At 40.6% G+C, this 27,993-nt stretch overlaps 1 protein-coding gene across 4 annotated transcripts in view; it reads right to left on the reverse strand.

Annotated features, from left to right (window-relative positions):
• LOC104598490 (electron transporter, putative (Protein of unknown function, DUF547)) overlaps positions 1-26,943 on the reverse strand; it is a 57,261-nt gene extending 30,318 nt beyond the window's left edge. The window contains exons 1-4 of one of the 4 annotated variants that reach the window (XM_010260577.3): positions 26,691-26,943; positions 26,319-26,403; positions 25,375-25,450; positions 25,132-25,233 (exon numbers count right to left, since the gene is read on the reverse strand). In XM_010260577.3, the coding sequence (XP_010258879.1) occupies positions 25,132-25,233; positions 25,375-25,440 (168 nt within the window). In that variant the 5' untranslated portion in view covers positions 25,441-25,450; positions 26,319-26,403; positions 26,691-26,943. Of the gene's footprint in view, positions 1-13,875; positions 14,084-17,678; positions 24,296-25,131; positions 25,234-25,374; positions 25,451-26,318; positions 26,643-26,690 lie in introns of those variants that run through there. The other 3 variants (XM_010260576.3, XM_088889944.1, XR_016077453.1) reach the window with 3 other exon arrangements.
• Positions 26,944-27,993: the final 1,050 nt, after the last annotated feature.

The following is a 27,993-nucleotide window of genomic DNA, read 5'->3' on the forward strand; positions in this document are numbered from 1 at the left end:
TCCTATGTGATGGTGAGAATTTTTTAAAGGACACAAAATTTTCTAAGGGATATAAGGGATGTTTAGTGCATTCTCTTGTGCCTTTCCTAAGGGCAATAGGAAGATCTTGGTCAGATGCTAATTCAGAAGAAATTTCTGGAACTGTATTTACCTCATTCTCAGGATTAGGAGTTGAATCTTGAACCTGCACAAGATTAGGATCCTGGTTTCTTCTTCTTGAATATACCTACAATCTCATAGAGTCACAAAGTTCATCATTCTCTGTCATGGGTCTGGTATGAATGGGTGAAGAAGCTGGTTTGGTTTGAGGTGGTTCGATAGGTGCAGATACGGATTGAACTGGTATAGATGTTGAGTTTGGGTGTTGAGAAACTGTAGGTAGACCAAGCGGGAACAAATCTCTGTCCTTATCTTAAATGAATGACAAGGACTCCCCCTGAAGATAAGGTTGAGTGAAATATGGTGTTTTTTCTTCAAAAGTGACATCAATAGAGACAGAATTTTTTAGTAGGTGGGTGGTAACACTTATAACCCTTTTGGGTGGACGAATAACCCACAAAAATTCACTTGACGGCTCTTGGATCTAACTTCCCTCTATTATGGGTATGAACATGGACAAAAGTAGTGCATCCAAAGATTCTTGGGGTGAGATTATTTGTTGTACGTAGATCGGGATAAAATTGAGAAAGTGTTTCCATTGGTGTTTTAAATCCCAACACCCTCGAAGGTAATCGATTTATAATGTATGCGGCTGTAAGCACAACTTCCCCCCAATAGGTTTTTGGAACATGTTGGTGGAAAAGTAAGGCTCGGGTTGCAGCTAGTAGATGACCATTCTTCCTTTCTGCTACTCCGTTTTGTTGTGGAGTATTAATGCAGGAGGATTCATGGATAATCCCTTCTTTTTGAAAATATGGGGATAAAGTTTGGTTGAAATAATCCCGTGCATTATCCAATCTAAATCTTTTGATTCTGACCCCAAACTGATTTTGGATCATGTTATGGAAATTTGGGAGTATACTACTTACATCTGATTTAGATTTAAGAAGAAAGATCCAAGAGACCCTAGTGCAATCATCAATAAAAGAGACGAACCATCGTGAGCCAGACACATTTAGAACTGTGGAGGGTCCCCATATATCACTATGGATCAAAAAGAATGGGACTGAACTTCTCTTGTTACTGATTGGAAAGGGCACACACTTGTGTTTTGCAAATTCACACACATCACAATGAAAATATTCAACACTCAATCCTTTAAACAAGGAGGGAAACATAGTTTTCAGAATTCCAAAGGATGGATGTCCTAGTCTAAAGTGATGAAGCCAAATGGTGTCTTTGTTGGATGATGAAAGGAATGACAGAGATAACTTATCCTGGACAATATTTGATTTGCATGATTCTTCAAGATAGTAGAGTCCATTCTTCTCCTTAGCAAGTCCAATCCTCTTCTCTGAATCCTGGTCCTGAAATATACAGTAAGAAGGATAGAAAAGCACATTACAGTTCATGTCATGGGTGAGTTTTTGGATGGATATCAAGTTAGTGGACAATTTTGGAACATGAAGGACACTTTTTAGTGTAAGTGATGGATTAATATGGATATCCCCAAGGCCAGCTACGGTAGTAAGGGAACCGTCTGCAATGGCTATTTTCAATTGCTTAGGCAGGGGGTATAAGTGCTAAAATGTAGTGAGGAGTGAGTCATGTGATCTGTGGCTCCTGAGTCAATAACCCATAAATCCCTAATAGGTTCATCTGAGACATTTAGTCCGTGAGGAATAGAAAACTTACCTGAGATTGCAAGAGAGCCTGCACCACTAGGTTTCTCCAATGATCCTAGAAGCCTCCTTAACTTTTCGATCTCCTCCTTATTGAACTCGGTCTTGTCTGGAGGATTTTCTTGGCTCGGCTGATTTGTGGTGAAGTTAGCTTGACTTTGACTCTTCTGTTGTCCTCCTCTGTAGCCCCATTCCCTATTCGATGGTTTACCATTCAGCTTCCAACACTTCTCTTTGGTGTGCCTTGGTTTCTTGCAATAGGTACACCAAAGAGACTCCTTGTTGTCCCGTGCAGAGGACAGTTGAAAAACAGCCCACTTGATGTGTGGAACTGTTTGAGATTAGATGCAAACCAGAAAAGAGAACAAACAAGAGAAGTAGAGAAGAAAGAGCTGGCGGCAATGAGTGTTAGAGAGTAAGAGGTTCAAACATTACCTCTCTCTAACACTCTAAACATCTTATTAATAAGTTAATCTTTGACAAATTACAGAGAGGCCCTTGAGAGAGCAGGAAAATACAAAAAACAGAATAATACAGAGTATGGGCCCAGAATAAGGCCCACAACAGAGAGAAACATAACATAACATAACATAACATGAACTAACTGTCTATGGGCCATTCGGCCCATCTTCTCTACACTCCCCCTCAAGCTGAGCATAGATGTTAATCATGCCCAGCTTGCCAGTGTCATGTTGAAGCCTTGCCTTGGAAATGCCCTTGGTGAGAAAATCTGCCAGTTGTCCGTCAGAAGTAATGAATGGAAGACACACTTCACCGGAGGAGACTCTTTCACGAATAAAGTGTCTATCAACCTCAATATGTTTGGTTCTATCATGTTGTACCGGGTTGTGAGCAATGTTGATGGCAGCCTGATTATCACAGTACAACATCATGGGTTTGTCATGATCTACCCCAAATTCTTCCATTAATGACCTTAACCACAACAATTCCGAGACTCCATGTGCCATGGCTCTATATTCTGCTTCGGCGGAGGATCGAGCCACAACTGTTTGTTTCTTACTCCTCCAAGAGACAACATTACCAGCCACCAGACTGCAATACCCTGAAGTAGATCTTCTATCATCAATATTTCCAGCCCAATCAGCATCCGTATAGGCTTCGAGTTTCAGATGACCATGTTTGGCAAATAGAATTCCTTTTCCTGGAGAGCCTTTCAGATAGCACAAAATCCGTTCTGCTGCTGCCATATGGGTATCTCTAGGAGCATGCATGAACTGGCTAATGCAACTGACAGCATACGCAATATCTGGCCGAGTCATGCACAGGTACAAAAGCTTCCCAAGAAGTCTCTGAAAGATCCCTTTGTCTTCCAACAAAGTTCCATCCGAAGCTGAAAGTTTGTGACTCATATCAAGAGGAGTTGCAGCTGGTCTTGCACCCAATTTTCCAGTTTCAGACAACAAATCAAGGACATATTTCCTCTGGGAAATAAGAATGCCATCCCTGGATCTGGCAACTTCTATGCCAAGGAAATATCTCAACTCCCCCAGATCCTTAATCTCAAATTCTGTACGGAGGAAAGACTTAAGGCCCAGAATGCCTGAGACATCATCACCAGTCACTATAATGTCATCAACATACACAATGAGATACACTGCTAGAGACCCACTTTTCTTCACAAAAAGAGTATGATCTGACTGTGTCTGAACATAGCCGAATTTAACAAGTGCAGCTCTAAATCTCTCAAACCAGGCTCTAGGAGATTGTTTGAGGCCATAAAGAGATTTCTTCAGTTTACATACCTTTCCTTGCATATTTTTCCCATACATTCCTGGAGGAAGACACATGTAGACCTCCTCATGTAAGTCACCATTCAGAAATGCATTCTTTACATCTAACTGATAGAGAGGCCAATCAAAGTGAGCTGCCAGAGATAAAAGAACCCTTACAGATGTCATCTTAGCAATAGGGGCAAAAGTCTCCAGATAGTCAATCCCATATGTCTGTGTGTAGCCCTTTGCAACAAGTCTGGCCTTGTACCTCTCAATAGTCCCATCTGCCCTGTATTTAATGGTAAAAACCCACTTGCATCCAACTGGATCCTTCCCTTCAGGCAAATCCACCACCTCCCAAGTACCATTTTCATGTAGAGCATCCATTTCTGCCTGCATGGCATCTCTCCATGCTGGAATCCCAAGAGCTTCTGATACAGACCTAGGAATGTGGTTAGAAGCAACTGAAGAGAGGTAGGCACAATATGAAGGGGAAAGTAGGTCATAAGAAAGGTGTTTGGAAATGCAGTGTGCAGTACACTTCCGCTTTCCTTTCCTAACAGCAATGGGGACATCAAGATCTGGGAAGGGGGATTCCAAGGGAGCTGAAGCAGTACCTGGTATCTCATCTGTGATTGGGAGGGTATGAGCCTCATCTGTTGTAAGGGAAACCACTTGCTCATTCCTGGATCTCTGCCTCTGATACACTTTGGGATTATGGGTAGGACGAGGAGGTAAAGAAATAGGAGCACTAGGACAAGAGGAATGGAGTGGCTGATCCTCCTTCGATTCATTTTGTGAGGATACAGATTTGTCAGGAGACTGAACTGGGACAGGAAGGGGAAGAGCAAAAACTTGTGACAGACTCTCCCCCTGTTGACAATGTCCTTCCTGAGGGGAACCATAAAAAGGAGAAGGTTCATCAAAGGTAACATCCATAGAGACATGTCCGGTGCCAGTCTTTGGATCAAAACAACAATAACCCTTTTGTGTGGGGGAGTAACCGAGGAAGATGCATTTGTGGGCTTTTGGTTCAAACTTGTGTCTCTGCACACTTGGAATGTGAACATAACAGGTAGAACCAAACACACGAAGAGGAATTGGGAAGAGATCCTTATCTGGATGAAGAAGACTGAAGGGGGATTTAAACCCTAAAACTCTGGATGGCATACGGTTTATGAGATAGGTAGCAGTAAGTACAGCATCACCCCAAAATCTTGTGGGAACATGTGAGGCAAATAAAAGGCTCCTTGCAACTTCAACAATATGTCTATTTTTTCTCTCAGCAACTCCATTTTGTTCAGGGATTCTAACACAGGAGCTTTGGTGAATAACCCCCATGTCAGAGAGATACAAGGATAGGCTCTTCTCAAAATACTCTTTTGCATTGTCAGATCTGAAAACCTTAATTCTGGTACCAAATTGAGTCAAAATAAGCTCATGAAATTGCCTCACAAGTCTCGGGACTTCATCTCGGGATTTCATTAAGTATATCCAAGTGAATCTAGAAAAGTCATCAATAAACAGGATAAAGTATTTGTAGCCCCCCATAGAGGATAAGTGGTAAGGCCCCCACACATCAGAGTGTACAATATGAAAAAGAAAAGAGGATCTTTTATTGCTCACAGGGTAATTTTTTCTACAATGCTTTGACAACTGACATGACTCACAACTGAGACTGGACACACTGACTCCCTTAAACAGTTTAGGAAGCAAATGACTTAAAGCAGAAAAAGGTAAATGACCCAACCGACAATGACTCAACATAATTTGACTGACAGACTCTGAAGAAGTAGAACCGAAAGCAGCATTCTTGGGATGATCAAAGCATTGGCCAGGGGTGTCGAGCAAGTATATTCCATTCGCTTCATGGCCACTCCCAATCACCTTCCGAGACTTCAGGTCCTGAAACACACAGTGAGAAGGGAAAAAGGTTACACAACAATTCAATGACTTGGTCAAGCTACTTACAGATAACAAGTTGGTATTTAACTTTGGTACATGAAGAGTGGAAGATAAAGGTAAAGAGTCTGTAGGCTTGACAGTTCCCTTGCTAGAAATGGGGGCAAGAGAACCATCCGCTAAGGTGATTTTGTCACGACCAGGAAGCAAATCATATGACACAAACAAAGTGGAAAGGTTGGTCATGTGATCAGAAGCACCTGAGTCAATGATCCAAGGGGTCTTGGGATTACCTGAGGTAGATGCATGGTTAGCAGAAGCCCTTATACCTGAGTGAGCAAATGCAGTGGTGGCTGGACTTCCAGAAGGGTTGGATGATGAAGTTACACCTTCAAGCTGGCTGATCATCCTTCCAAACTTCTCATAATCAGCTTTCATGGCTGCCAATTGTGCACTTGCAGACTCAAACTCTGTATCTGTACTTGTGGCTGTATGTGCACTTCCTGTCTTTCTACTGTCATTCTTCTTCTGGAATCGGATAGGGACAAGACTGGGATGCAATTTCCAGCACTTGTCCTTAGTGTGTTTCGGCTTCTTGCAATATTCACACACTACCTCCTTCTTTCCTGTGCCACTGAGGGCTCCTGTAACCCCTTTGGGTTTGATTCCCATATTTGCAAAATGATCATTGATACTGACCCCTTGAACCTGCACTTGCCTCCTGCTTTCTTCACTGCTGACCAAGGCATATGCTTGAGACAATGAAACATCTTCCTTGGACAAGATGTTTTGCTTTGTAATGTCATATTCAGAATTCAGTCCTGTCAAGAACTCAAAGACCCTATTCCTTTCAACCAATTTCCTATATGTTTCAGCATCCTTAAGGGTATCCCATGTCACGGCCTCTATCAAATCAATCTCTTGCCATATAGATTTTAGGGCTGAGAAGTATGCTGCAAGTGACTTCTCCCCCTGTCTTAGGTTCTTCACATCACTTCTTAGTTTGTAAGCTCTGGCAACATTCAACTTCTGGGAGTAAGTTTCTGCAACACTATCCCAGATTTCTTTAGCCGAGTTCATCCACAGGTAATGTTGGCTAATCTGTGGCTGCATTGAGTTCACAAGCCACCCAATCACTGTGTAATTCTCCTGCACCCATTTCTCATAAGAGGGATCCTCCTCTGGGGGAGCTTTCTTGCTCCCAGAGATAAACCCCCACTTTCCTCTACTGCAAATATGAATTTTTACGGATTGTGACCAGGCCAAATAATTGGTTCCATCCAGTTTAACTGTAGTTACAGCCAACAAGGAATCAGTTGTAGTTCCCAAATTATGTCCATATTCAGCAGTGCTCTTGTTCTCAATTTCTGAGAAGTCCATTATGTAACAACTTCAATTAGGGTTTCGGCAGGCCCTTAAAAGTGATCTGATTTCAAGGAACTCAGATTGAGTTGAACAATAGCAAACACAACAACACACAAAACTCAGTTCAGAACTGACAGCCGTGAGAACCAAGTTCGGTGGCAGCACTTTCAAAGAGGAGAAACCTTGATTCAGCCTTCAAGAAAAAGTAGTAGGCCTCCAAACAATATGTATTCTTGGTTCCCAACAATAATTTCCCAAGGAGAACAAAGAAAAACAGTCCACAGTACCTAAGAGGACTTTTTACAAACACTATGTATGCAACAGTCAACACTTCACTGTTAACAAGCAGAAATCACTTCAAGAACACTTTGTCTAAGTCCAAGGAGCAGCTGAACTAAAGTAGAGGCTTGTACCACTTAATTTAGATCAGTTTTTAGCAGTTTGGAAGCCCAATAACAGCCGAACCACACTTCCAGAATAACCCAGAAATCAGTCCAGCAACAGTGGGCCGAATGGAGGTGTGCTTTGAATGCTTTAACAGTCCTCCCAAATAACAAAAATAACTCAGCAAAGAACTGAGAAAACAACTTACAGTATCTCTGGTTTGAACTTCAAACCAGGCCGAACACTTTCTCTGAGCTAGCTTCGAAATCTAGCTTCGGAATCCCTTTTCTCTAATTTCAAATCAGGCTGAAAAACTTGCTCTCTGATTCCTCCTGGTCACCGAACCCTTCTCCAAGTGTATAGAAACTTGGGCACCCTCCAATGACCTCCAAGAACCAGGCGGATGACTGTAAACTTCAGCCCTAGAACCTCCTCATGTAGTTGGCTGAACTAGAACCACATGAGGGACACGCCAAGCAATGGCCCGCTTTGATACCAAGTTGAAAAACAGCCCACTTGATGTGTGGAACTGTTTGAGATTAGATGCAAACCAGAAAAGAGAACAAACAAGAGAAGTAGAGAAGAAAGAGCTGGCGGCAATGAGTGTTAGAGAGTAAGAGGTTCAAACATTACCTCTCTCTAACACTCTAAACATCTTATTAATAAGTTAATCTTTGACAAATTACAGAGAGGCCCTTGAGAGAGCAGGAAAATACAAAAAACAGAATAATACAGAGTATGGGCCCAGAATAAGGCCCACAACAGAGAGAAACATAACATAACATAACATAACATGAACTAACTGTCTATGGGCCATTCGGCCCATCTTCTCTACAGGACAAATCTGTCTTCATTCCTTCCAGTATTTTCGGTTGTTCCATCCTTGTAGTCATGGCTGAACCTTCTAGTACTTGGGGTTCAAGCATAACCCCCCTATGGCTTTCTTCAGCACGAATCAGAGAAATAGTCTCATTTAGAGATGGTACCTCTTCTTTGCCGAGAATCTGGACCCTAACTTGATCAAATTCTGCGTTGAGTCCTGCAAGAAAGTCATAAACGCGATATTTTTCGATAAAACTCTTTAGGATTGCTGCATCCGCTGCACATTTAGTCTCAATGCATCGATAATGATAGAGTTCTTGCCACAGGTTCTGCAGTAAATTTGCATACTCGGTAACTGTCTTGCTGCCTTGTTTAGTTGCTCCAGTCTTGACTTTGATTTCGTACACTTGTGCTGCATCACGTGCTTTTGAATATGTTTGTCGGACGGCATCCCAGATCTCTTTAGCCATGGATAAAAACGTACACGTGTCGCTGATTTCAGGGTTCATTGAATTCCATAACCATGACATGATCATGGAGTCAGCTTCGTCCCATGCATCAAATCTTGGATCTCCTTCCTTCGGTCTCGTCCCTAAGAAATGGCTAAGTTTTTCTTTTCCCTTTAAATATGTTCGAACAAACTGAGACCACTTCAAATAATTTTTCCCGTTCAACCTATATGCTGCCTGAATGTTTTGCAGGTTGCCAGATGCTTGATGTGAGGAAACTTCTTCTGATTGTGCAGTGGTATTTGATACAGTGATTTCTGACATATTGGGCAGGCTTCAAGAAAGAGAGAAAAACAGACAATGAAGGTCTGAAAAACTTAGTAAGGGTTGGCGATGAAGGCCTAAAGAATCTTTCAGCCAATGTAAAAAAAAAAAAGGTAACTGTAATGCTCCACCAAACTGATGAGTGGATCGAAACCACTCAAAATCAAAACCGACCCAAACCAAACCAAAGGGATTCAGTAAATCTGCTCTGGGCAACACCAGATCTAAGATTTCAGACTGATCTGATGTCTCTACAAAGAGATCCAAGAAAAAAGGATGAATCCGATGGCATAGCAGTCCAGAAGAAGCAAAAATGTAGAGTTCAGATCTGTAGCTGATCTCGAAGAAGAATCAAGGACACTCAAGAACCTCCCAAATACTGTTAGAGAGTTCTTGAACCAGCAACAGAGATGACCAAAGAGATACTATGTGTGGATTAAGTCGTGACCAGCTCTGATACCATGTGAAAATTTGAGAGAAAAAAATGAATTGATTGTATTATCTTGGAAGGAGCATATACACAACTTTATATAGAATTACAGAGCTAATTTACGGGTGATAAAATAGGAAACTAACTTTTCCTAAAAAACTAGTTTCTATATCAGTGGGATTCTCCAATTAATATCCCATGATTCTAGGAAATTAAGTTTCCTAAACTGATGGACCTAAAATTATGGAGAATCAATCAGAGAGTCAATCTTCTACTTTCCAACATTCTCTACAATTCTCATGTATTATATAGCTCAACGGGGGCATTTCCTAATTGAATATATCAAATATCATTCTAATAAAATAGAGCCCTTTGGAGGCGGGGGTACTCATTGGACTATGCCTACTAAACTCTTTGTCTTTGTTGTTGTACAATCCTAGCTTGACAGGTATGGTAGCAGTGGTAGCTTGAACCAGGTTTTGTTGGTCCTTCAAACTTGTCCAGGAAACCTAATACGACATATGGAAAGCATTCAGAAACTCAAGGTATTTTTACATAAATCATTCCAAATGAAGGGCCGATTCCAAACAAGTTGACACTCCAATGGAGCTCAATGTCAAGCTTTCCCGTGATTATGGATAACCTTTGCAAGATCTATCTATTTATCGAAACCTTGTTGGTAGTCTTATTTATCTTATAGTCACTCGTCCCAACATTGCTCATGCTGTTCAAGCTATTAGCCAGTTTGTTTCAGCCTCACCGCCCACATCTTTTAGCTGTTTATTGCATTATTTGGTACCTCTAGGGGACCTCAAAGAGAGGTTTACTATTTCCTTCTTCATCTACAGATCATATTCATGCTTATTCAGATGCTGATTGGGCAGGCTGCCCAGAAACATGTCATTATACAACAGGATGGTGCATTTTTCTCAGTGACTCCCTTATTTCATGGAAGTGTAAGAAACAGCCCACAGTTTCAAAGTCATTTGTGGAGGCTGAATGTCGTGCCATGTCTGCAGATTGTAGTGAGATTATTTGGCTAAGGGGTCTTCTACAAAAGCTTCGTCATCCTCTCACTTCTCCTACCCCTCTTTACGCAAACAACATGATTGCCATATGCATTGCCTGTAATCCTGTCTTCCATGAATGCACGAAACATGTTGTGGTTGATTGTCACTTAATCAGAGATCAGTTTCTTTCTGGAACTATCATGCTTCCTCATATCTCCTCTGAACTTCAGCTTGCCAACCTCTTTACCAAATCTATGATTCATGCTCGCCATGAGTTCCTTGTTGATAAACTGATATTTACTCCACATGAGTGTGAGGGGGAGTGTGGACAAGATTGTAATAAAACTTACACATAATATGTTATCTCTTGTTGCTTTATTGTATTAGCATGCTTCAGTTGTACATTATCATGTATTATATAGGCAAACAGGGGCATTTCTGCAATTGTATATATCAAATAGTAAAAAGATGTGGTCTTTGCTAGTTAGATTGCTGCTTTTATTTCAAGTAGAAATCTATGAGATAGATAATGAACCAGAATGTACCTGTTCTTTAGACATGACACAGGTACCACAACAATCTAAAAGATTCATATGTAGTTCTATGATGATTACAGGGGACTGAGGAAGTACCATAATGAATTAATCATGAAGAAAGTGAATTGGACAAGCACGAAAGAAATAACAAAAATTTACCTGAATAAAGGATGTGACAGTATTGTTATTGGACATTAAATGGATGTTGTCAGTTTACCTACTCTGATTTCCCTAACATGTATGCTAGTTGTCTGAGGTACCTTTCTCTTAGGCTATGTTTGATTTGAAGGAAAAAGTAGGGAAAGGAAGGGATGTCAGTTTCAGTTGAAGAAGAGAAGAGACAAGAGAGTCACACAAAAATGGATGGGTGTGTACAGTACCACACACCCAGAAAAAGATATTTATATATTAATGTGAGAATGGACAGTTTTGTCCTTACAAGTGTGAGATGTGTACAGTAATGTACAAAGAGATATACAAAAGAGCCAAATAAAAGAAAGTAAAATTATAAATTTACCCCTCATCCTCTCTACACTCCCCCTCAAAATGATGCTTAGGTAAGAGCATCAGTTTGTCTACAAGAAAATTGTGTCGAGTGTGTCATAGCCTTAGTAAAGTGATCAGCCAGCTGAAGATTGGAAGACACATGAGGCAATGTGATGTGACCAGTAGTGAGAAGGTCTCAAATGAAATGGCAATCTGCCTGTATATGCTTAGTCCGTTCATGGAAGATTAGATTTGAGTCAATTTTGATCGCACTCATATTGTCAGCAAACAAAGGGATGGGAGCGGAGTGATCAATGGTCAAATCATGAAGAAGAGCTTTAAGCCAGACAAGCTCACAGCAAACAGAGGACATGGCACGGTATTTGGCTTCAGTAGATGATTTGGAGACTGTCTGTTGCTTCTTACACTTCCAAGAGATGAGGGAATCACCTAAGAAAACACACCAGCCAGTGGTGGACCGTCTGGTGTCAGGGCAACCGGCCCAATCAGCATCAGCATAAGCAGTCAACTGAGGAGATGAGGAAGATGAAAAGAAAAGTCCATGAGATAAGGTGCCTCTAACATATCTGATAATTCGGAGCACAACAGAGAAATGAGGTTGTCGAGGGGCTGATACAAACTGGCTAACAGAGAAATGAGGTTGTCGAGGGGCTGAGTCATAGTAAGGTAAATAAGGCTTCCAACAAGTTGACGATATAATGTAGCATCGGGAAGGAGTTGTCCATCATCCTTACTGAGCTTAAGGTTGAGTTCCAATGGGGTATCAACTTGCTTCGAGTCAGAGAGATTGGCCATCTTAATTAGGTCACTAGCATATTTGTGTTGATTAACAAAATATTCTTGAGCACTTCTGGTGATCTCAAGACCAAGAAAGTAGGTCACAGGACCAAGATCCTTCATTTTGAAGGATTGACCGAGAAGTTGCTTCAACTGAGTGATCCCTTCCAAGTCATCACCAGTAATAAGTATATCGTCAACATACACTAGTAGAAGAGTCACTCCTTGGGGACGACGAAGAATAAAGAGGGAATAATCTGAGGCACTCTACTGAAATCCTGCTTCAATAATAATCCCTTTGAACTTCTCAAGCCAGGCCCGTGGGGCTTGTTTAAGCCCATATAAGGACTTCTTTAGTTTGCAGACTACAGTAGAATCATCACAGTAGCCTGGAGGAGGCTTCATATACACTGTCTCATGGAGATTCCCATGAAGAAAGGCATTCTTGACATCCATCTGATGAACAGTCCATTGTTTAATAGCAGTGATAGCAAGAATAAGCCGAACAATAGTCATCTTAGCCATCGGCACAAACATTTCCTCATAGTCGATGCCATGTTCTTGTTTGTACCCTTGAGCAACAAGGCGAGCTTTATATCTATCTAGGCTCCCATCAGAATTCAAATTGACTGAGTATACCCAACGGCAACCAATAATGGAGGTATCTGGTGGAGGAGAAACAAGCTTCCAAGTATCATTTTCCAATAGGGCCTGAATTTCCAAGTCCATTGCAGCTTTCCAATGCCCAATTGCTGTAGCTTGTTGGTAAGACTTAGGGATATCTGTAGAAGACAAAGTAGCAGAAAGGAAACTATGGATAGCAAAATATCCATAGCGGTCAGGAGGATGAATAACTCTGGAAGAGCGTCATAAAGGAGTGGGAGTAGGAGGTGAAGGATCACTTACATGAGAAGTAGATGTGGATGGTATAGGGTTTGAGAATGTCAGAGGAACAAGAATCGGGGTCGATAAAGGATGAGGAGGCATAGGCATTGGTGCAGCTGGATACTTCCTGTGATAAACTTGAAGAGGCAAGATTGAATCACCTGCAGGAGTAAAGTTATGTAGAATAGAAAAGGATGGTGCAGGTAATTTAACAACATATTCAAAAAAGGACAAATTCTCAAGAAAGATAACATTTTGAGATATATGGAGACCCAGAACTTTAGGATCATAATAGAGAAATCCTTTATGTTCTAAATTGTACCCCATAAAGGCACACATAGCTGATTGAGCAGTAAGCTTAGTGCGCTCATGGGGAGGAAGATGTACAAGGAAAATGCAACCAAAAACATGAAGTGTAGAGTAGTTTGGAGAATGGTGAAAAAGACAATAGAAAGGTAATTGATTACCAAGAACTGAAGATGGAATGGTGTTAATGAGATACACAACAGTGTTGGCCGCCTCCACCCAAAAGGTAATGGGAACATGGGAGTTAAGCAGAAGGGATCTCACCATACTCAAGATGTGTCGGTTCTTGCGTTCAGCAACTCTATTTTGTTGAGGAGTTCTTGGACAAGATCTTTGGGATAGAATACCATGTTTCTTAAAATAGGTTTGAAATTCTCCATTTTCCCAATCAAAATATTCTCCCTCCGAGTCAAAATGTAGAATACGAATGGTGGCATTGTGTTGGGTCATTATCTAGTGCAATCATCAATAAATAAAACAAAGTATTTGTATCCAAGTCTAGATATAACAAGAGACGACCAAACATCACTATGTATTACTTGGAAAAGAATAGTAGCATGCACAAACGAAGATGGAAAAGGTAAAATATGACTTTTACTAAGACCACCAGTTATGCAAGATTTATCAATATTCTTAGAAACAGGATTAACAGTAGGAAAACAACCAGAAGAAAATAGATGATCCAAGTTCTTAGCATGTGTGTGGCCTAAACGTCTATGCTATAAATGCCACACATTATTTCATCGAGAATGTAACACATCACTAGTAGTAGAAAGAAAACAAGATGAGGATGTAGGTCTCTTCTCGAACTCAAGAGCAAACAGCCTCCCAAGCCTACTCCCCTTCCCCTTCACCTCCCTAGTGCGCTGATCCTGTATGACACAACCATCACGAGAAAATAGAACCAAGTTACCATCATCAACAAGTTGACCCACAAAAATAAGATTGGTAGTTAACTGAGGAATAAAGAAGGTTTTAGGGAGATGAAAGGTAGAAAGAAATAAATCATCACAACCAACAATCTTTAATGACTCACCACTAGCAGTAATAATCTGGTCATTAGAAAAGTAGGGTTTAGGAGTCTGACCAAAGGAGGCCCCGGTCATATGATTTGAGGCTCCAAAATCTATAATCCACATATGGCTAGGATAGGAGCAAGTGGTAGAAGACTTACCAGACGGGGCGATAGTAGAGAAGGCAGATGAAATAGCTGAAGACACAAGTTGTCGTATCTTATCCTCAGTCAGAGTACCAGAAGGCTCCCCCTTTGAGTCTGAGTTGGATGAGACAGTAATGTCAGATGAAGGCTCTGTAACTGTCTGAAGTGCCTTGTATTGACCCTTCTTGAGAGGTCGGGTAGGGCATTCAGTAATGATGTGACCTTATTGTTTGCAGTAAGTACAAAAATTCCTTTTCTTACAGTGAGAGGCCACATGTCCAAACTCCTTGCACTCATAGTGCTGCATCTCGGAGAAGTCCTTTTTTCCCTTTGGCTTGGTAGCTAGAAAAACTGTATCATGTCCATGTTCTTTCTTGCTGTCAAGGGAGGGCTGAGTGTATAGTCTAGTCTCCTCCCTTAATAGTTCACCCAATATGGTGTCCAGGTTAGGCACATTTTCCCTGGCGAGTATGCTGGATCTTATCAACTCATAGTCAGGTCTAAGGTGCATAAGAAAGTGCACGATCTTCCTTTGATCGAAATGCCTTTTCATAGTTGTCACACAATAGTCAGTTGTTATGGCCCTAAGATGAACAAGTTCATATTCTGTCCACAGATTAACAAAACCAGCTTAATATTCCTATATTCTTCTCTCCCCCTAGGTGTATGAGAATATGTCCATTTCAATCTGATGTTGTCTGGACATATTTGACTGTTGATACACCTCAAGGTAGTCATACATCTCCTTAGCAGTTTTCAGGCCTCTCATAGGAATAGCTACGTCGACAGTGACTGAACTTAATATCCAGGAAACTATTTGGGCATTACTGATTTTCCACTGTTTCAGCCCTTTAGCATCTGTAATATCAGGAATGGTTATGGTACCATCCAGATAGCCCCACATACCCTTCCCTTCAACAAAAAATTGGAAATGAAATTTCCAGAGAGCATAGTTTGTTCCATCGAATTTCACAGATATGATGTCACTCCTTTCAGATCCCATATTCAGTCAAAAAACCAAAGGAAGACTATAGAAAAGATGATAACAATCATTAGAAGTCAAGAGGAATACCTTGAGAAAGAGATTAATAATAACCGGGAATCACTGAGACCCTTAGAATAAGAAAACAAAGTCTGAAACCTCAGTCAAAAAATCAACAGTCCAAAAAAGGAAACTGTATCTGTGAAATTTCATTTCCAATGAAGAGATATTTGAATAGCAGATAGGTCTGGTCTAGGCAACACCAGATCTGAAGTTTGGCCCTGATCTGAGATCTCCCAGGAGAGATCTAATGAAATCTCTCCTGCAGAGTTCAAACTCTATCTGTACAGCAGGTAGGGTTGATAAAAAACAATCCTATACACTCCACCAGTTGAAGGGTTCATTAGATCTCAGTAGAGAGATGAGATTACAACCCACAGAAAGTGATAAAGAAGCAAGAATAAGATCAGAGAGCAACCTGTTCTGATACCATGTCAGTTTCAGTTGAAGAAGAGAAGAGTCGAGAGTCACAAGAAAATGGATGGGTGTGTACAGTACCACACGCCCAGAAAAAGATATTTACATATTAATGTGAGAATGGACAGTTCTGTCCTTACAAGTGTGAGATATGTACAGTAATGTACAAAGAGATACAAAAGAGCCAAATAAAAGAAAGTAAAATTACAAAGTTACCCCTCATCCTCTCTACAAGGGAAAGGTAGGGAAACCTTACAAGGTTTGTAAATGTTTCCCTACCTTTCCCTTCCTTTCCGTACTTTTTCCTTCAAACCGAACATAGCCTTAACTAACATCATATGGATAGGTCCTCTACCTGCAGTTATATATCCATGTAATTTATCTTGACTGGAGGTGGAATATTCCTCACTCCTCCAAAGGAAATGAAGAATATAGAATTTAATGGATGTTTAGGCTATGTTTGGTTTGAAGGAAAATGTAGGGAAACCTATACAAGGTTTGTAAAGGTTTCCCTATCTTTCCCTTCCTTTCCCTACTTTTTCCTTCAAACCAAACACAGCCTTAATGCGCAGGTGGTTAAATATGAAAATTGATTTGCAGGAACCAGGAAAAGATTTGCATATATTCTAATCCAGTATATTAAGGGTGGAAAGAACACATTGAATATGGTTTAAACTTGACAAGTAGAGGCAGTAGAATCAAGGAAATATAGATAATTAATGGGATACTAATTATGTAATGTTGAAGTTGGCATAGCCTAATTTTCTTGTATTCTATCTCTATTATTTCTTCTTTACCCATTCAACCCTTATAAAGAATTTAACTTCTAACATATGTACTATAATTAGGATTTAAGAGAATATAAACTAACCAAAAAAATGGCTAACTATATCATAGTAGATATGCATACTTGACCAAAATGCTATGCACAGTATGAAATACAACCCGATGGGAACTTCCAACCAGATATGCATGTTTCTCATTCTCTACTCCTAATTGTTCACAGAAATTAGCATCTGACAAGAGGTACTAACATGCCAAGATAAAGCTAAAGCTCTCTTAGTAACAACGATAAAGGTGGTGGCATGCAGTGACAAGTTATCATATAAGGCTCGAAGTCCATATATTGCTTACTGAATATATATGTGGAAAGGCCATTATCCAAAACTAGTCACAGCTACACAGGGTCTTGAAAGGGATGGGCTAGATACAGACTAACATTTCCACCAAAAATAAAAGATACAGACCTAACATCTGACATTTTAGCACAAAGTGATAAATCTCAAGACTTGAGCCTGTTTTCTCATGATTGTCAGCCCCAGATTTTAAACATTGCATCAAACAATTAATGTCCCTAAAACCTGGAAAATCTACTTTAAAAATAACAAAATTATAGCTGATAAGGGCAACTTTTGAGCCCTAATATCAATAAAAGTAATCATTTTAATATAATTTCTAAAATAGGTTAACTTTTTAAAAAATATATCAAATAAGGGCAGAAACACTATTCATCTTCTTCCTCCTCCAAACGACTTCCGCCCCAACCCCATGAACCTCAATGACCACCATCCATCAGTGCCATCGCCGCCTCCAGCAACATCGGGCAATGCCTCCGCCTACCTCCGCCTCCACCCACCCCCCTTTTTTTTATAAATATGTGTCTACTTTTAAGTACATAGCAGAGCTTTTCCACCATGAAAAATGTAATAGAAAAGCTTCAACATTTACAGTACTGTAAGAAGTAAGATCCTTGAGAAACAAGAACAAGAGGAAAGGAGGAAAGAAGGAACAGAGAGAGAACCCAGAGAAGAAAGAAAAAAAAAAGGAAAAATAGGGTTCTGTAGATTACGTATCAAGGCCTTGATAAAGATTCATAATTCAGTGTATCGAATGAGCTCCATTTGTTGTTTAATGAATTGGGATAAAACATCGTTAAATGATCATTGGACGGGATGGTTTCCAAACCCTGGAACTCCACCGGTTGCCATGCCAAATTTGGCACAGCTGGGGCTTCCCACCAGAATGCATCTTGAGCGGTTCCATCACTGACTAAAGGTTGAAACCCAGAACTACTGTTTGATTCCTGAACTGTAAACTGTGAAATTCACTCCTGTTTTTGCTTGCAGTCAAACTCAAGTTGACCTGGAAACAGCTGCCGAGGTTCTTTAATCAAGTGGGCATCAATGGCCAGATCTGTCTGGCTCTGCCAGTCCACAACGTTTGAATCTTCTGCTAATTCATTCGAGTTGGAAGAGTGGAAATGTTGAGAGACGCATCGACCTCTTTTTCGCTTGAAAATTCAGGTGTAGCAAGTCCAGAACCCAAACTTGAATTCTGATTCAAGAACTTGGCAAAAACAATGGCAAGATCGATGTTTGAAGCATCCGTGGCTGCTGTTGTTGGCACCACCATTGGATTCGCAACCGATGACGGGCCATCTCCAGAAAAACCGAGGGAGATGGAGACAGCTTTGGTCGGTGGAAACTTTGAAGATTTCGCTCGACGGGTTTTCCGGCAACCGCCACCAATAGGTACATTTCGTAGAGATCCACCTTTGGTCCAGTACCTTCGACAACCCTTACAGAAGTATCGAGGTTGTGATAGGCTGTAGTTGTTATAGTAACAGAATTTTGTGTTTGCAGAGGCACATCGAGGGCAGTTGGGAGCTACTTCGACGGTGGGCTTCCATCTGTGATCCATCACTGAGGATCTGGATGAGCATGGGAGCATTTTATCACCTGATATGAACATCATTTATGAGCACAATTGAGGAGGGAATATAAAAGGGTATATGGACTTGAGAACTATGGCTAGGGGAACGCCGGAGGAGAGTGGGACTTGTTTGCTGAAATAGAGCTGTCGAATGAGAGGAGAAGAAGAAGAAGAAGATATGAGATGGGCGGCAGAAGTGTTCTCAGCCAGCCCTAATCTATTATATATAAGAACATTACATAATGTTACATAAATAGATCAGAATGCCCCTGATTAGTGATGGGACACCTAGTCAAAATAAACACTAAATAAGATTAGGCCCAGTAACTAAGGCCCAATAACTAATGACTTAAGACCCAACAAAGATAAACATACAAATTAAGACAGCCGAACCAACACTCCCCCTCAAGCTAAGCATGGATGTCAATCATGTTTAGCTTGCCAAGTAAGTCCACGAATTTCATTGTAGCTAGCCCTTTAGTCAGAACATCTGCAATCTGCATCTCGGAGGGAGTATAAGGGATGCAGAGTTCTCCTGAGACAATTCTTTCTCTGACAAAGTGACGGTCTATCTCAATATGTTTCGTTCTATCATGTTGCACTGGGTTATTTGCAATGTTGATGGCAGCCTTGTTGTCATAGTACAGCCTGAGAGGACACTCAATCTTAATTCCAAGTTCACCAAGCAGGATCTTAAGCCATAAAAGTTCAGCAACACCATGAGCCATAGCTCGATATTCGGCCTCTGCACTAGATCTAGCAACCACATTCAGTTTTTTACTCCTCCATGTAACTAAATTTCCTCCAACAAAGGTGCAGTACCCAGAAGTAGACTTCCTGTCCCCAATAGAGCCAGCCCAATCTGCATCAATATATCCTTCAACTTCAATTTTACTGTTTTTCCTGAACAAAATCCCTTTCCCCAGGCAAGACTTCAAATATCTGAGGATCCTTTCCACAACTTTCATGTGAGGGATTTTAGGAGTGTGCATGAACTGACTGACAACATGTACGGCATAAGCAATGTCAAGGCGAGTGAGGGACAGGTAAATCAACTTCCCCACTAGCTTTTGGTATCTTTCCTTATCAAGGTAGTCCTCTCCTACTGACTCCTGTAGACCATGATTCTGTTCTATTGGAGTATCTGCTGGCCTACACCCCATCATGCCTGTCTCTTGAAGAAGATCAAGAATGTATTTCCGTTGACATATATAGATGCCCTCTTTGGATCTTGCAACTTCAATCCCAAGAAAATATCTCAGTTGGCCCAGGTCTTTGATCTCAAATTCAGCAGCCAAGACCTCCTTTAGTCTTTTAATCTCTTCCTGATCATCCCCTGTAATTACCATATCATCCACATAGACAATAAGTGCTGTAAGTTTGCCATTTCTCTTCCTTATGAATAGGGTATGATCTGCCCCACTTTGAGTGTAACCCCCTTTCTTCATGGCCCCACATAGCTTCTCAAACCAAGCTCGAGGGGACTGCTTAAGGCCGTATAGGGCTTTTTTCAGTCTACATACCTTCTTCCCAAACCCATAACCTGGTGAAGGATCCATGAACACCTCTTCATGCAGGTCGCCATTCAAGAAAGCATTCTTCACGTCCAACTGATGTAGCTCCCATGAGAAATTTGCAGCTAATGATAATAGAACTCGGATTGTGTTGAGTTTTGCCATCGGAGCAAAGGTTTCTTTGTAGTCAATCCCTTCTTTTTGAGTAAACCCTTTTGCTACCAGTCTAGCCTTGTACCTTTCAATGGACCCGTCCTCCCTATGCTTCACAGTGAACACCCACTTGCATCCAACAGTGCCTTTCTCTTCTGGTAGATTCACTAATTCCCAAGTCCCAGCTTTCATTAAGGCCTTCATTTCTTCGTCCATAGCCTCTTTCCATTTTGGGTCAGATACTGCCTCAGAATACCTGGTAGGAACATGCACAGAAGAGAGAGCAGACACAAAAGAACGATAACGAGGAGACAAATGTGAGTAAGACACAAAATCAGCAATGGGGTGTCTGATAGTACAAGAACGAGTAGACTTACGAAGGGCAATAGGAAGATCCAAGTCAGAGGAACTGATAGGATTACCTTGAGTTTCTGAGACAGGTTGATCCGAGTCCAATTGGTTGTTGTCATGAGTTAGAGGGCCCTTCTTCCTTCTGTTGTAGGTGATTCTGATATCTCTTTGCAGCCTGTTGGAGTCTTCAGTAATATTTGCAACATCACTAGTAGTAGTTGGTACAATGGGAGCCTCACTAGATTCACCCGGGATACCACAACTAGGTGGATTAGGAGGAGAAGATAGAAGGCCTGAGGTAGAGAGAGGCACAAAGAATGGGGGAACAGAAGAATCCTCTTCCATCCCACTAGTCTCCCCTTGAAGAGGATTCTGGGAAGAATGAAAATAGGATTGAGACTCAAAGAATACCACATCATTTGTGACATATTTTTTCTTAGTAACTGGATCATAACACTTGTATCCCTTCTGAGTAGGGGAGCACCCCAAAAAGATTCCCTTTGTAGCCCTAGGATCCAATTTGGTCTTCTTCGGATCCTTGACATGTATAAAGCATACACAACCAAAGACTCTCGGTGAAAGAGAAAAGTTAGGAAGATGAGGGCAAAGAACAGAGAAATGAGTTTTCATCCCCAATACCTTGGATGGCATTCGATTTATCAGATATGATGCAGTAAGGATTGCTTGAAACCAATAGTTTTTTGGAACTTTGTGCTGAAATAGTAAGGCTTGAGCAGTCTCCAATAGGTGCCTATTCTTGCGTTCAACAACCCCATTCTGTTGGGGGGTACTAGCACAAGATGACTGATGAATCATTCCAGCATCCTCCATAAACAGATTCAAGGACCTTTCAAAGTATTCTGCAGCATTATCTGACCTGAATTGTTTGATCTTCGTGCCAAATTGTGTTTCAATCATTTTGCAAAATGTCATGGTTACCCGCGGTACTTCTTCTCGTGCTTTTAATAAGTAGATCCATGTGCATCGAGAAAAGTGATCAATAAAACTGATAAAGTATCGAAAGCCATCAACAGAAATAATGGGAGAGGGGCCCCAAACATCAGAGTGGACTAAGTCAAAAGGAGCTTGAATGTCATTACTCGAAGTTGGATAAACAGTTCTACATTGCTTTGATAGTTGACAGACTTCACAAACTAACTCTTGACTTGAAACACCTTTGAATAATTCTGGAAACAACACTTCCAATGATGAAAACGGTAAATGACCTAGCCTAGCATGCCACAGATGTAACCTAGCTATTGACTCCACATTGGACTGACTACTAGTAGCAGATGTTTGTAAGGCCGAACTGATGTTTGCATCAAGGTAGTAGAGACCTCCACACTCATGACCGCTCCCAATCGTTCTCTTCGTCAATCTGTCCTGAAAGACACAATGAGTAGGAAAAAAGGTTATGCTACAATTCAAATTTTTGGTAAGCTTTGAAACAGATAAGAGATTTGAAGAAAGATTGGGAACATGCAAGACAGATTTGAGTGAGAGGTCCTTGCTTAGGTCAACCACTCCTTTCCCAGAGATGGTAGAGAGAGAACCATCAGCAACCCTCATTTTATCTTGGCCAGACATTAAATGATAGGAAGAAAATAGAGAAGACATGTGTGTCATGTGGTCAGTTGCACCAGAATTAATAATCCAAGAGACAGGATCAATAGTACTAGATGCACTAAAGGCAGAGACAATACCTGATCTGGCAAGGGAGGAGGATGGAAGAGAATTGGTCCTTAGACGGGCTAGGGCCCGGCTAAGTACCTCTACCTCATCGGCAGTAAAACCCAAGGGCCCGGTTCTAGGGGAATTAGTGGTCTGTCCCATGGAAGAGGAAGTAACTATGGATGAGTGTTTTGAACCATCATCACTTTGACCCGTAGCCAGATTCACACTTGCAGATTGACCCTTCTGATTCTTCTTATCTTTCCTCAATGCAGCTAGTTTCAGATGCGGATGGAGAACCCAACAGGTCTCTTTCACATGCCTTTCCCTTCCACAGTGGGTGCACTTCAGATGTCTCTTGTCAGAGTGCCTGTTTCCCCTTTGATATGTAGAGATTAGGGCCGAATGTTCCACAGACTATTCAGCTAGTTTAGTTTGAGTATCAACCTGCATCTCTTTTCTTCTCACCTCTTCATTCCTCACAAGGTAGTAAACATGATGTAAGTCTGGCATTTCATCCCTTCCCAGAATTTGGGACCTTATGCTCTCATATATAGGATCTAGGCCAACTAGAAACTTAAATGCTCTACCCTCTTCAACTTGTTTGTCATGCTTTTCCTTGTCTCTGGCATTCTCCCAATCAATAATAAGGTGGTGATCTAACTCTTCCCATAGTCCTTCTAGTGTAGCAAAATATGTTGCAACACTCATATCTCCTTGCCTCAAGGCAGCAATGTCTTGATTCAGTCTGTAAATTCTGGCATTATTCTTTTTCTGCCCATAGGTTTTAGAAACTTTTTCCCATATCTTGGCAGCCGTGGAGAAATGTTGAACAGTCCTAGCTACTCTTGGAGTCATTGAGGCAAATAGCCAGGACATAACTGTAGCATTCTCCTTGCGCCAAGTTGCATATTCAGCACTCCCCACTTCGGGTTCCTTCTTCTGCCCGTCCAAGTAACCAGTGAGTTCCCGGGATGTGATGAAAAGCATGGCTGAGACAGACCATTCTCTGAAGTTGTACTCATCCAACAACACACTTGTGATCTGTAGGCTGTGCAGATTTGGATTCTCCAAATTAGGAGATCTCCCACAAGCCCTAACATCTCTAGAAGACACTTCCCTGGATATGGAAGGCATCTTCTCTTACTCGTAAATGTCAAGACTGTAAACACAATATATAGTGAACTGTTTCACACTTACGGAACTTGCTGCACTGTAAACTCAGTCCTGAGAACCCGACACAAAGCTGAAACACCGAGTACTGCATTGCACACTGTGCCCTAATTACTGTTGTCACAGATTATAATCTGTTGTGCTACCTTCTGCTGTGTTCTAATCACTGCTGCCGCAACCTGCAACTTGCTGTGTTGGCTTCTACTGTGTGCTAAGCACTGCTATCGCAGGTTATAACCTCACCCACGAACAGTTCTACGACTGCTGAGATTAGTCCTTCCGCCTAGATCTGTTCTACACAGATCTATCTTAGCCGAATGGCTACAGTCTGCTGTACTGCATCTATTAGGGCATCAGCCTCTGGGTCTAACTCCCCTTGGGCCCTACAACCAAGGGAAACCCTAGATGTAGGTCCAGCTGTGTTCTACGACCAACCCTAGGGTTTCTTTGCAGCAACCAAAAAAAAAGAAGTGAAAGAGTTAACTGCGAGTAGAAGAAGAGGTGGCTGCTGTAACCAGTCGAAAGATTAGCGCTCTGATACCATGTTTGCTGAAATAGAGCTGTCGAATGAGAGGAGAAGAAGAAGAAGAAGATATGAGATGGGCGGCAGAAGTGTTCTCAGCCAGCCCTAATCTATTATATATAAGAACATTACATAATGTTACATAAATAGACCAGAATGCCCCTGATTAGTGATGGGACACCTAGTCAAAATAAACACTAAATAAGATTAGGCCCAGTAACTAAGGCCCAATAACTAATGACTTAGGACCCAACAAAGATAAACATACAAATTAAGATAGCCGAACCAACAGGACTATTGATACGATGAGCCGTGGTCGGTTCGTAGGGCTGGGGCAGAGGTGGGCAGAGGCAGCATTGCCAGAGGTGGGCAGAGGCATTTCCGGAGGTTGCTGGAGCCGCCGGTGGCGTTGATGGATGGTGGTCATTGAGATTCATGAGGCTGGGGCGGAAGTGGTTTGGAGGAGAAAGAAGATGGACAGTATTTCTGCCCTTATTTGATATATTTTTTTAAAAAGTTAACCTATTTTAGAAATTATATTAAAAGGATTACTTTTATTGATATTATGGCTCAAAAGTTGCCCTTATCAGCTATAAACATATAATAGTCTGAAAGGGAACTCCAGATTCAGATACAGGATGTGGAACTTGTCTTTCTAGAATCCTTATTGAATAAAGAGAATGGAGGAAAGACCAATATATTAACCTTATTGGTTACTTGTTGAGTGGTGCAAGAAGAGAGAGAGATGAGTAGAGTGGGGAGAGAGGTGAAAAAATAATCTAAAATTGGGATAGTTTTCATATTGACATAAAGCAAAAATATATAGAAGACAAAATCACTGAAATTAACTTATGTACAGTACATTAGTTTTGTGACTGTTCAAAAGAAAATCTAAAGAAACTTCAAATTTGACAAGCATTCTTCTTGGAGGTCTCCAATAGTTTCTGCTGAATCCTTTTGTGGTGTTACCATGGACTTCTTTTTGAGATGTTTAAGTAAAAAGTAATGTCATAGAACCAAATCTTACATGGTAATAGGTTTCTTTAGAAAAGATCATTTCCTACATTTTTTGGTCAATATGCCTTTACATGATAATACATGTATTCTGTTCTTGTATAAATAAATATAAGAACAAACATGCAGTTACAACTTACAATTACAAATAAACATACAGCTCCGTGTAAAGTAAGATATTCAATGCTTACATCTTTCACCAAGGAAGCTTGATGGCTTGATGAGGTTTTGGTCTTAGTATCACTTGCACTCTGATGGAGAGGACTTCGTGCCCTGTAAATTCTGGTGATAGACTGCAAATCATAACAGGCAAGTTTTGAATCTTCTTTCTCAGTTCTTATTATAAGTCCCCTCTTCAAAACACTAGTATGAACTATAAACTGGTTATATGGGATAATCAATGGACAAAAGCAATTTAAGAATTGCAGTCTTACGTGTGATACATCCAAGTCTCTTCCCATGGAATTTGGAACTCCATGTCCTGTGACATCCAAGTTCATGTCTGAAGCACTGAAATAAAGCATTGTTTTCCTATTTAGAACCATAAAAAAGAGAGATGCATGAACCTTAAAACATGGTTCATTTTGAATATAAACTTAAGAATAGTTTTTGGTATACTTCAACATCTCTGCTTCTTTTGAATGATTTGCAATGTGCATTGAGTTGCATATTCTCAATTTATAGACTCTGAATGTTAAAAGAGGTACTACTGTCTTCTGTGCCACAACATGTCTCAACAAGCAGCACAAGAAGGTTCAACGAATCATATTAAGCTCCATTCAGTCCATTGTAGTGATCGTATGCATAATTCTACCTACCATTTATGTAGACTATGCAGAAGAATTCTTGACCAAAAAGTATTATAAGAACATGAATAAGAGAGTTTCTAGTATCAAATGCTACCAAATGCCCAATAGCTTGTCGACTATAAAAGTTCACTACTAAGACCAATTAAAACTTCCTGAAAAATACTAATCTCTGCTAAAAAGAAATTGTGCTTCCAACTAAAATTAATGGGGAAACCCTTGTCCTCCATGACCCTACTTCCTTGGAACCCTAAAATCCACCCAAAGAACAATTGACCTCTCAGAATCTACTTTTACTGAAATGTGAAATATCCATAATGCAATATTCATCTTATAAAGCCACAACCAGATGCTTCAGCTTTGTATTTGCAGGAATTTAACCGAAAGAAAAATGGTAAAAATGAGTTCTTATAAACAAATATAATGGATATAAAATTATAGCAGCAACCTTTAGATCAAAAACCGATCTCCTCTTATGTGAAATGTCCTTCCATGGGTACCAACTCCAGGCAAACAGATCAACAAAAATAGATTAAAAAGAAAGCAATATTGAAAAACCCAAAAATGCCTACCTCTTAGTGCGCCTATGCTGCGCTTGACCACTGGAACAAGCACAAATTTCTTCCTCGTCTCTTTTTGAAACTGTTTCTTCATCTCCTACAGTGCAACCATCCATTTTTCAATCTCTTCAGCACCCAAAACTCTCACATTCTTCTTTACAACATCATTAAAAGATCAATAATAAATTCTAATAAAAATCCGACAAAGACTGTAAATATGATGATCCTTGTAATGCGTATCAGAGAAGAGGAGGAATTTGAGGAGACATATTTGGAGATTAAAGGAGTTTTCTAAAGGTTCTGCTTTACCCAAGGATTATTTTTATAAGAATTCGAATTTCAGAGACGGTGAAGGAGGGAATTTGGTGTAATTATTGCACTTACTCAAGAAACCTGGCTGCTGCAAGAATTGAATTCGAGGACCCTTGTGTCGTTGAAAGCATTTAATGGCGGAATTTAATTCTACAGGCCGTCCCTCTGCTGTCGCTGTCCCTGTGTTTTCTCTGCTCAGACTTGTTGAAGGCCAAAAATGAAAGAGAAAACGGCCACTGGCCCAAGATCAAACAAACTTTCAAAGTTTTCAATTGAGTAGATTATTTGTCCGCGGGGAATCTACTCATCTAGTAGACTGAGTACGCGTGGCATGCATGCACATCATTAATTAATGGGCCCTACTTACTGTTGCATCGGGTACGTTTGATTCCCCCGCTTTTTTGTAATTTTGTTGCATGGTTAGTTATATTCATGTTCCAGTACTGCCGCTAATACATATAATATCCATATCTCCCGGCGCAACACAGAGATGAAATAGTATTTTCACCGACAATCATTGTCTTAAAAACCGACCCAGAGGGTTAGAACTTAGAAGCTGCGAACCGTTTTTTCCTCTAGGTTAGAACTTAGAAGCTGTGAACCGTTTTTTTTCTCTAGGTTGCGGGTTACCGGTTCAATTGTCTGAGTCGAACGAGTCAGACTTCTATTTTTTTCATTATTTGTAAAATTGAAATTAAAAGTAAAAAAGTTTTTTTTTTAAGAAATACATAGATGATAGATCATTCTGATCGGATAACCAAACTCAAAATTATGGATTCCGGAAGTTTGTATGTACATGTAGCAACCCATGGCCATTGGTTTCTGGGTTGATGGTTCAACCGTCTGATTTGAATGGACAATCCATTTTAACAAAAACAATTAAAAAATTAAAAAAAGACCAAAACTGTTGAACGGGTCGAATGGATTGATGGTTTGACCATCTGAGTCAATAAGGTATTGACCAATTCAACAGTTTTTGGCCGAGGATTAGGTTTAGGATAAAACATAACCGGTTGCCTGGATGGTTTCCAGTCCAAATGGTCCAACTGTCCGGATCAACAACGATTCGAAAACATTAATCAACGATTCAACTGCTTGAAAACACTGCAGAGAATAACGGTGATGGTTCAAACAGTTCACTCGTGACTGTTCAGGTTAGATTGAAAACACTACAGAGAATAATAAAATCTTAAGATCAAGTAAATGCTTGATGAGAATCGGAACGTGGCTCATTCTAGCTATGAAGGTAAATTCAGTCACAATACTCTCAACTCCCAGTCCCAACCAGCCAATTCTTTAGGCAGAGAAATTTACCTTTAATGGTGGGAATGGGTAAAACTTGGCGCCATTTAATGATCTGAAATGAATGAGAAAT

This window comes from Nelumbo nucifera, chromosome 6, assembly GCF_055504915.1.
Source record: "Nelumbo nucifera cultivar China Antique chromosome 6, China Antique-T2T, whole genome shotgun sequence".
In the NCBI taxonomy this organism is placed as follows: Eukaryota; Viridiplantae; Streptophyta; class Magnoliopsida; order Proteales; family Nelumbonaceae; genus Nelumbo; species Nelumbo nucifera.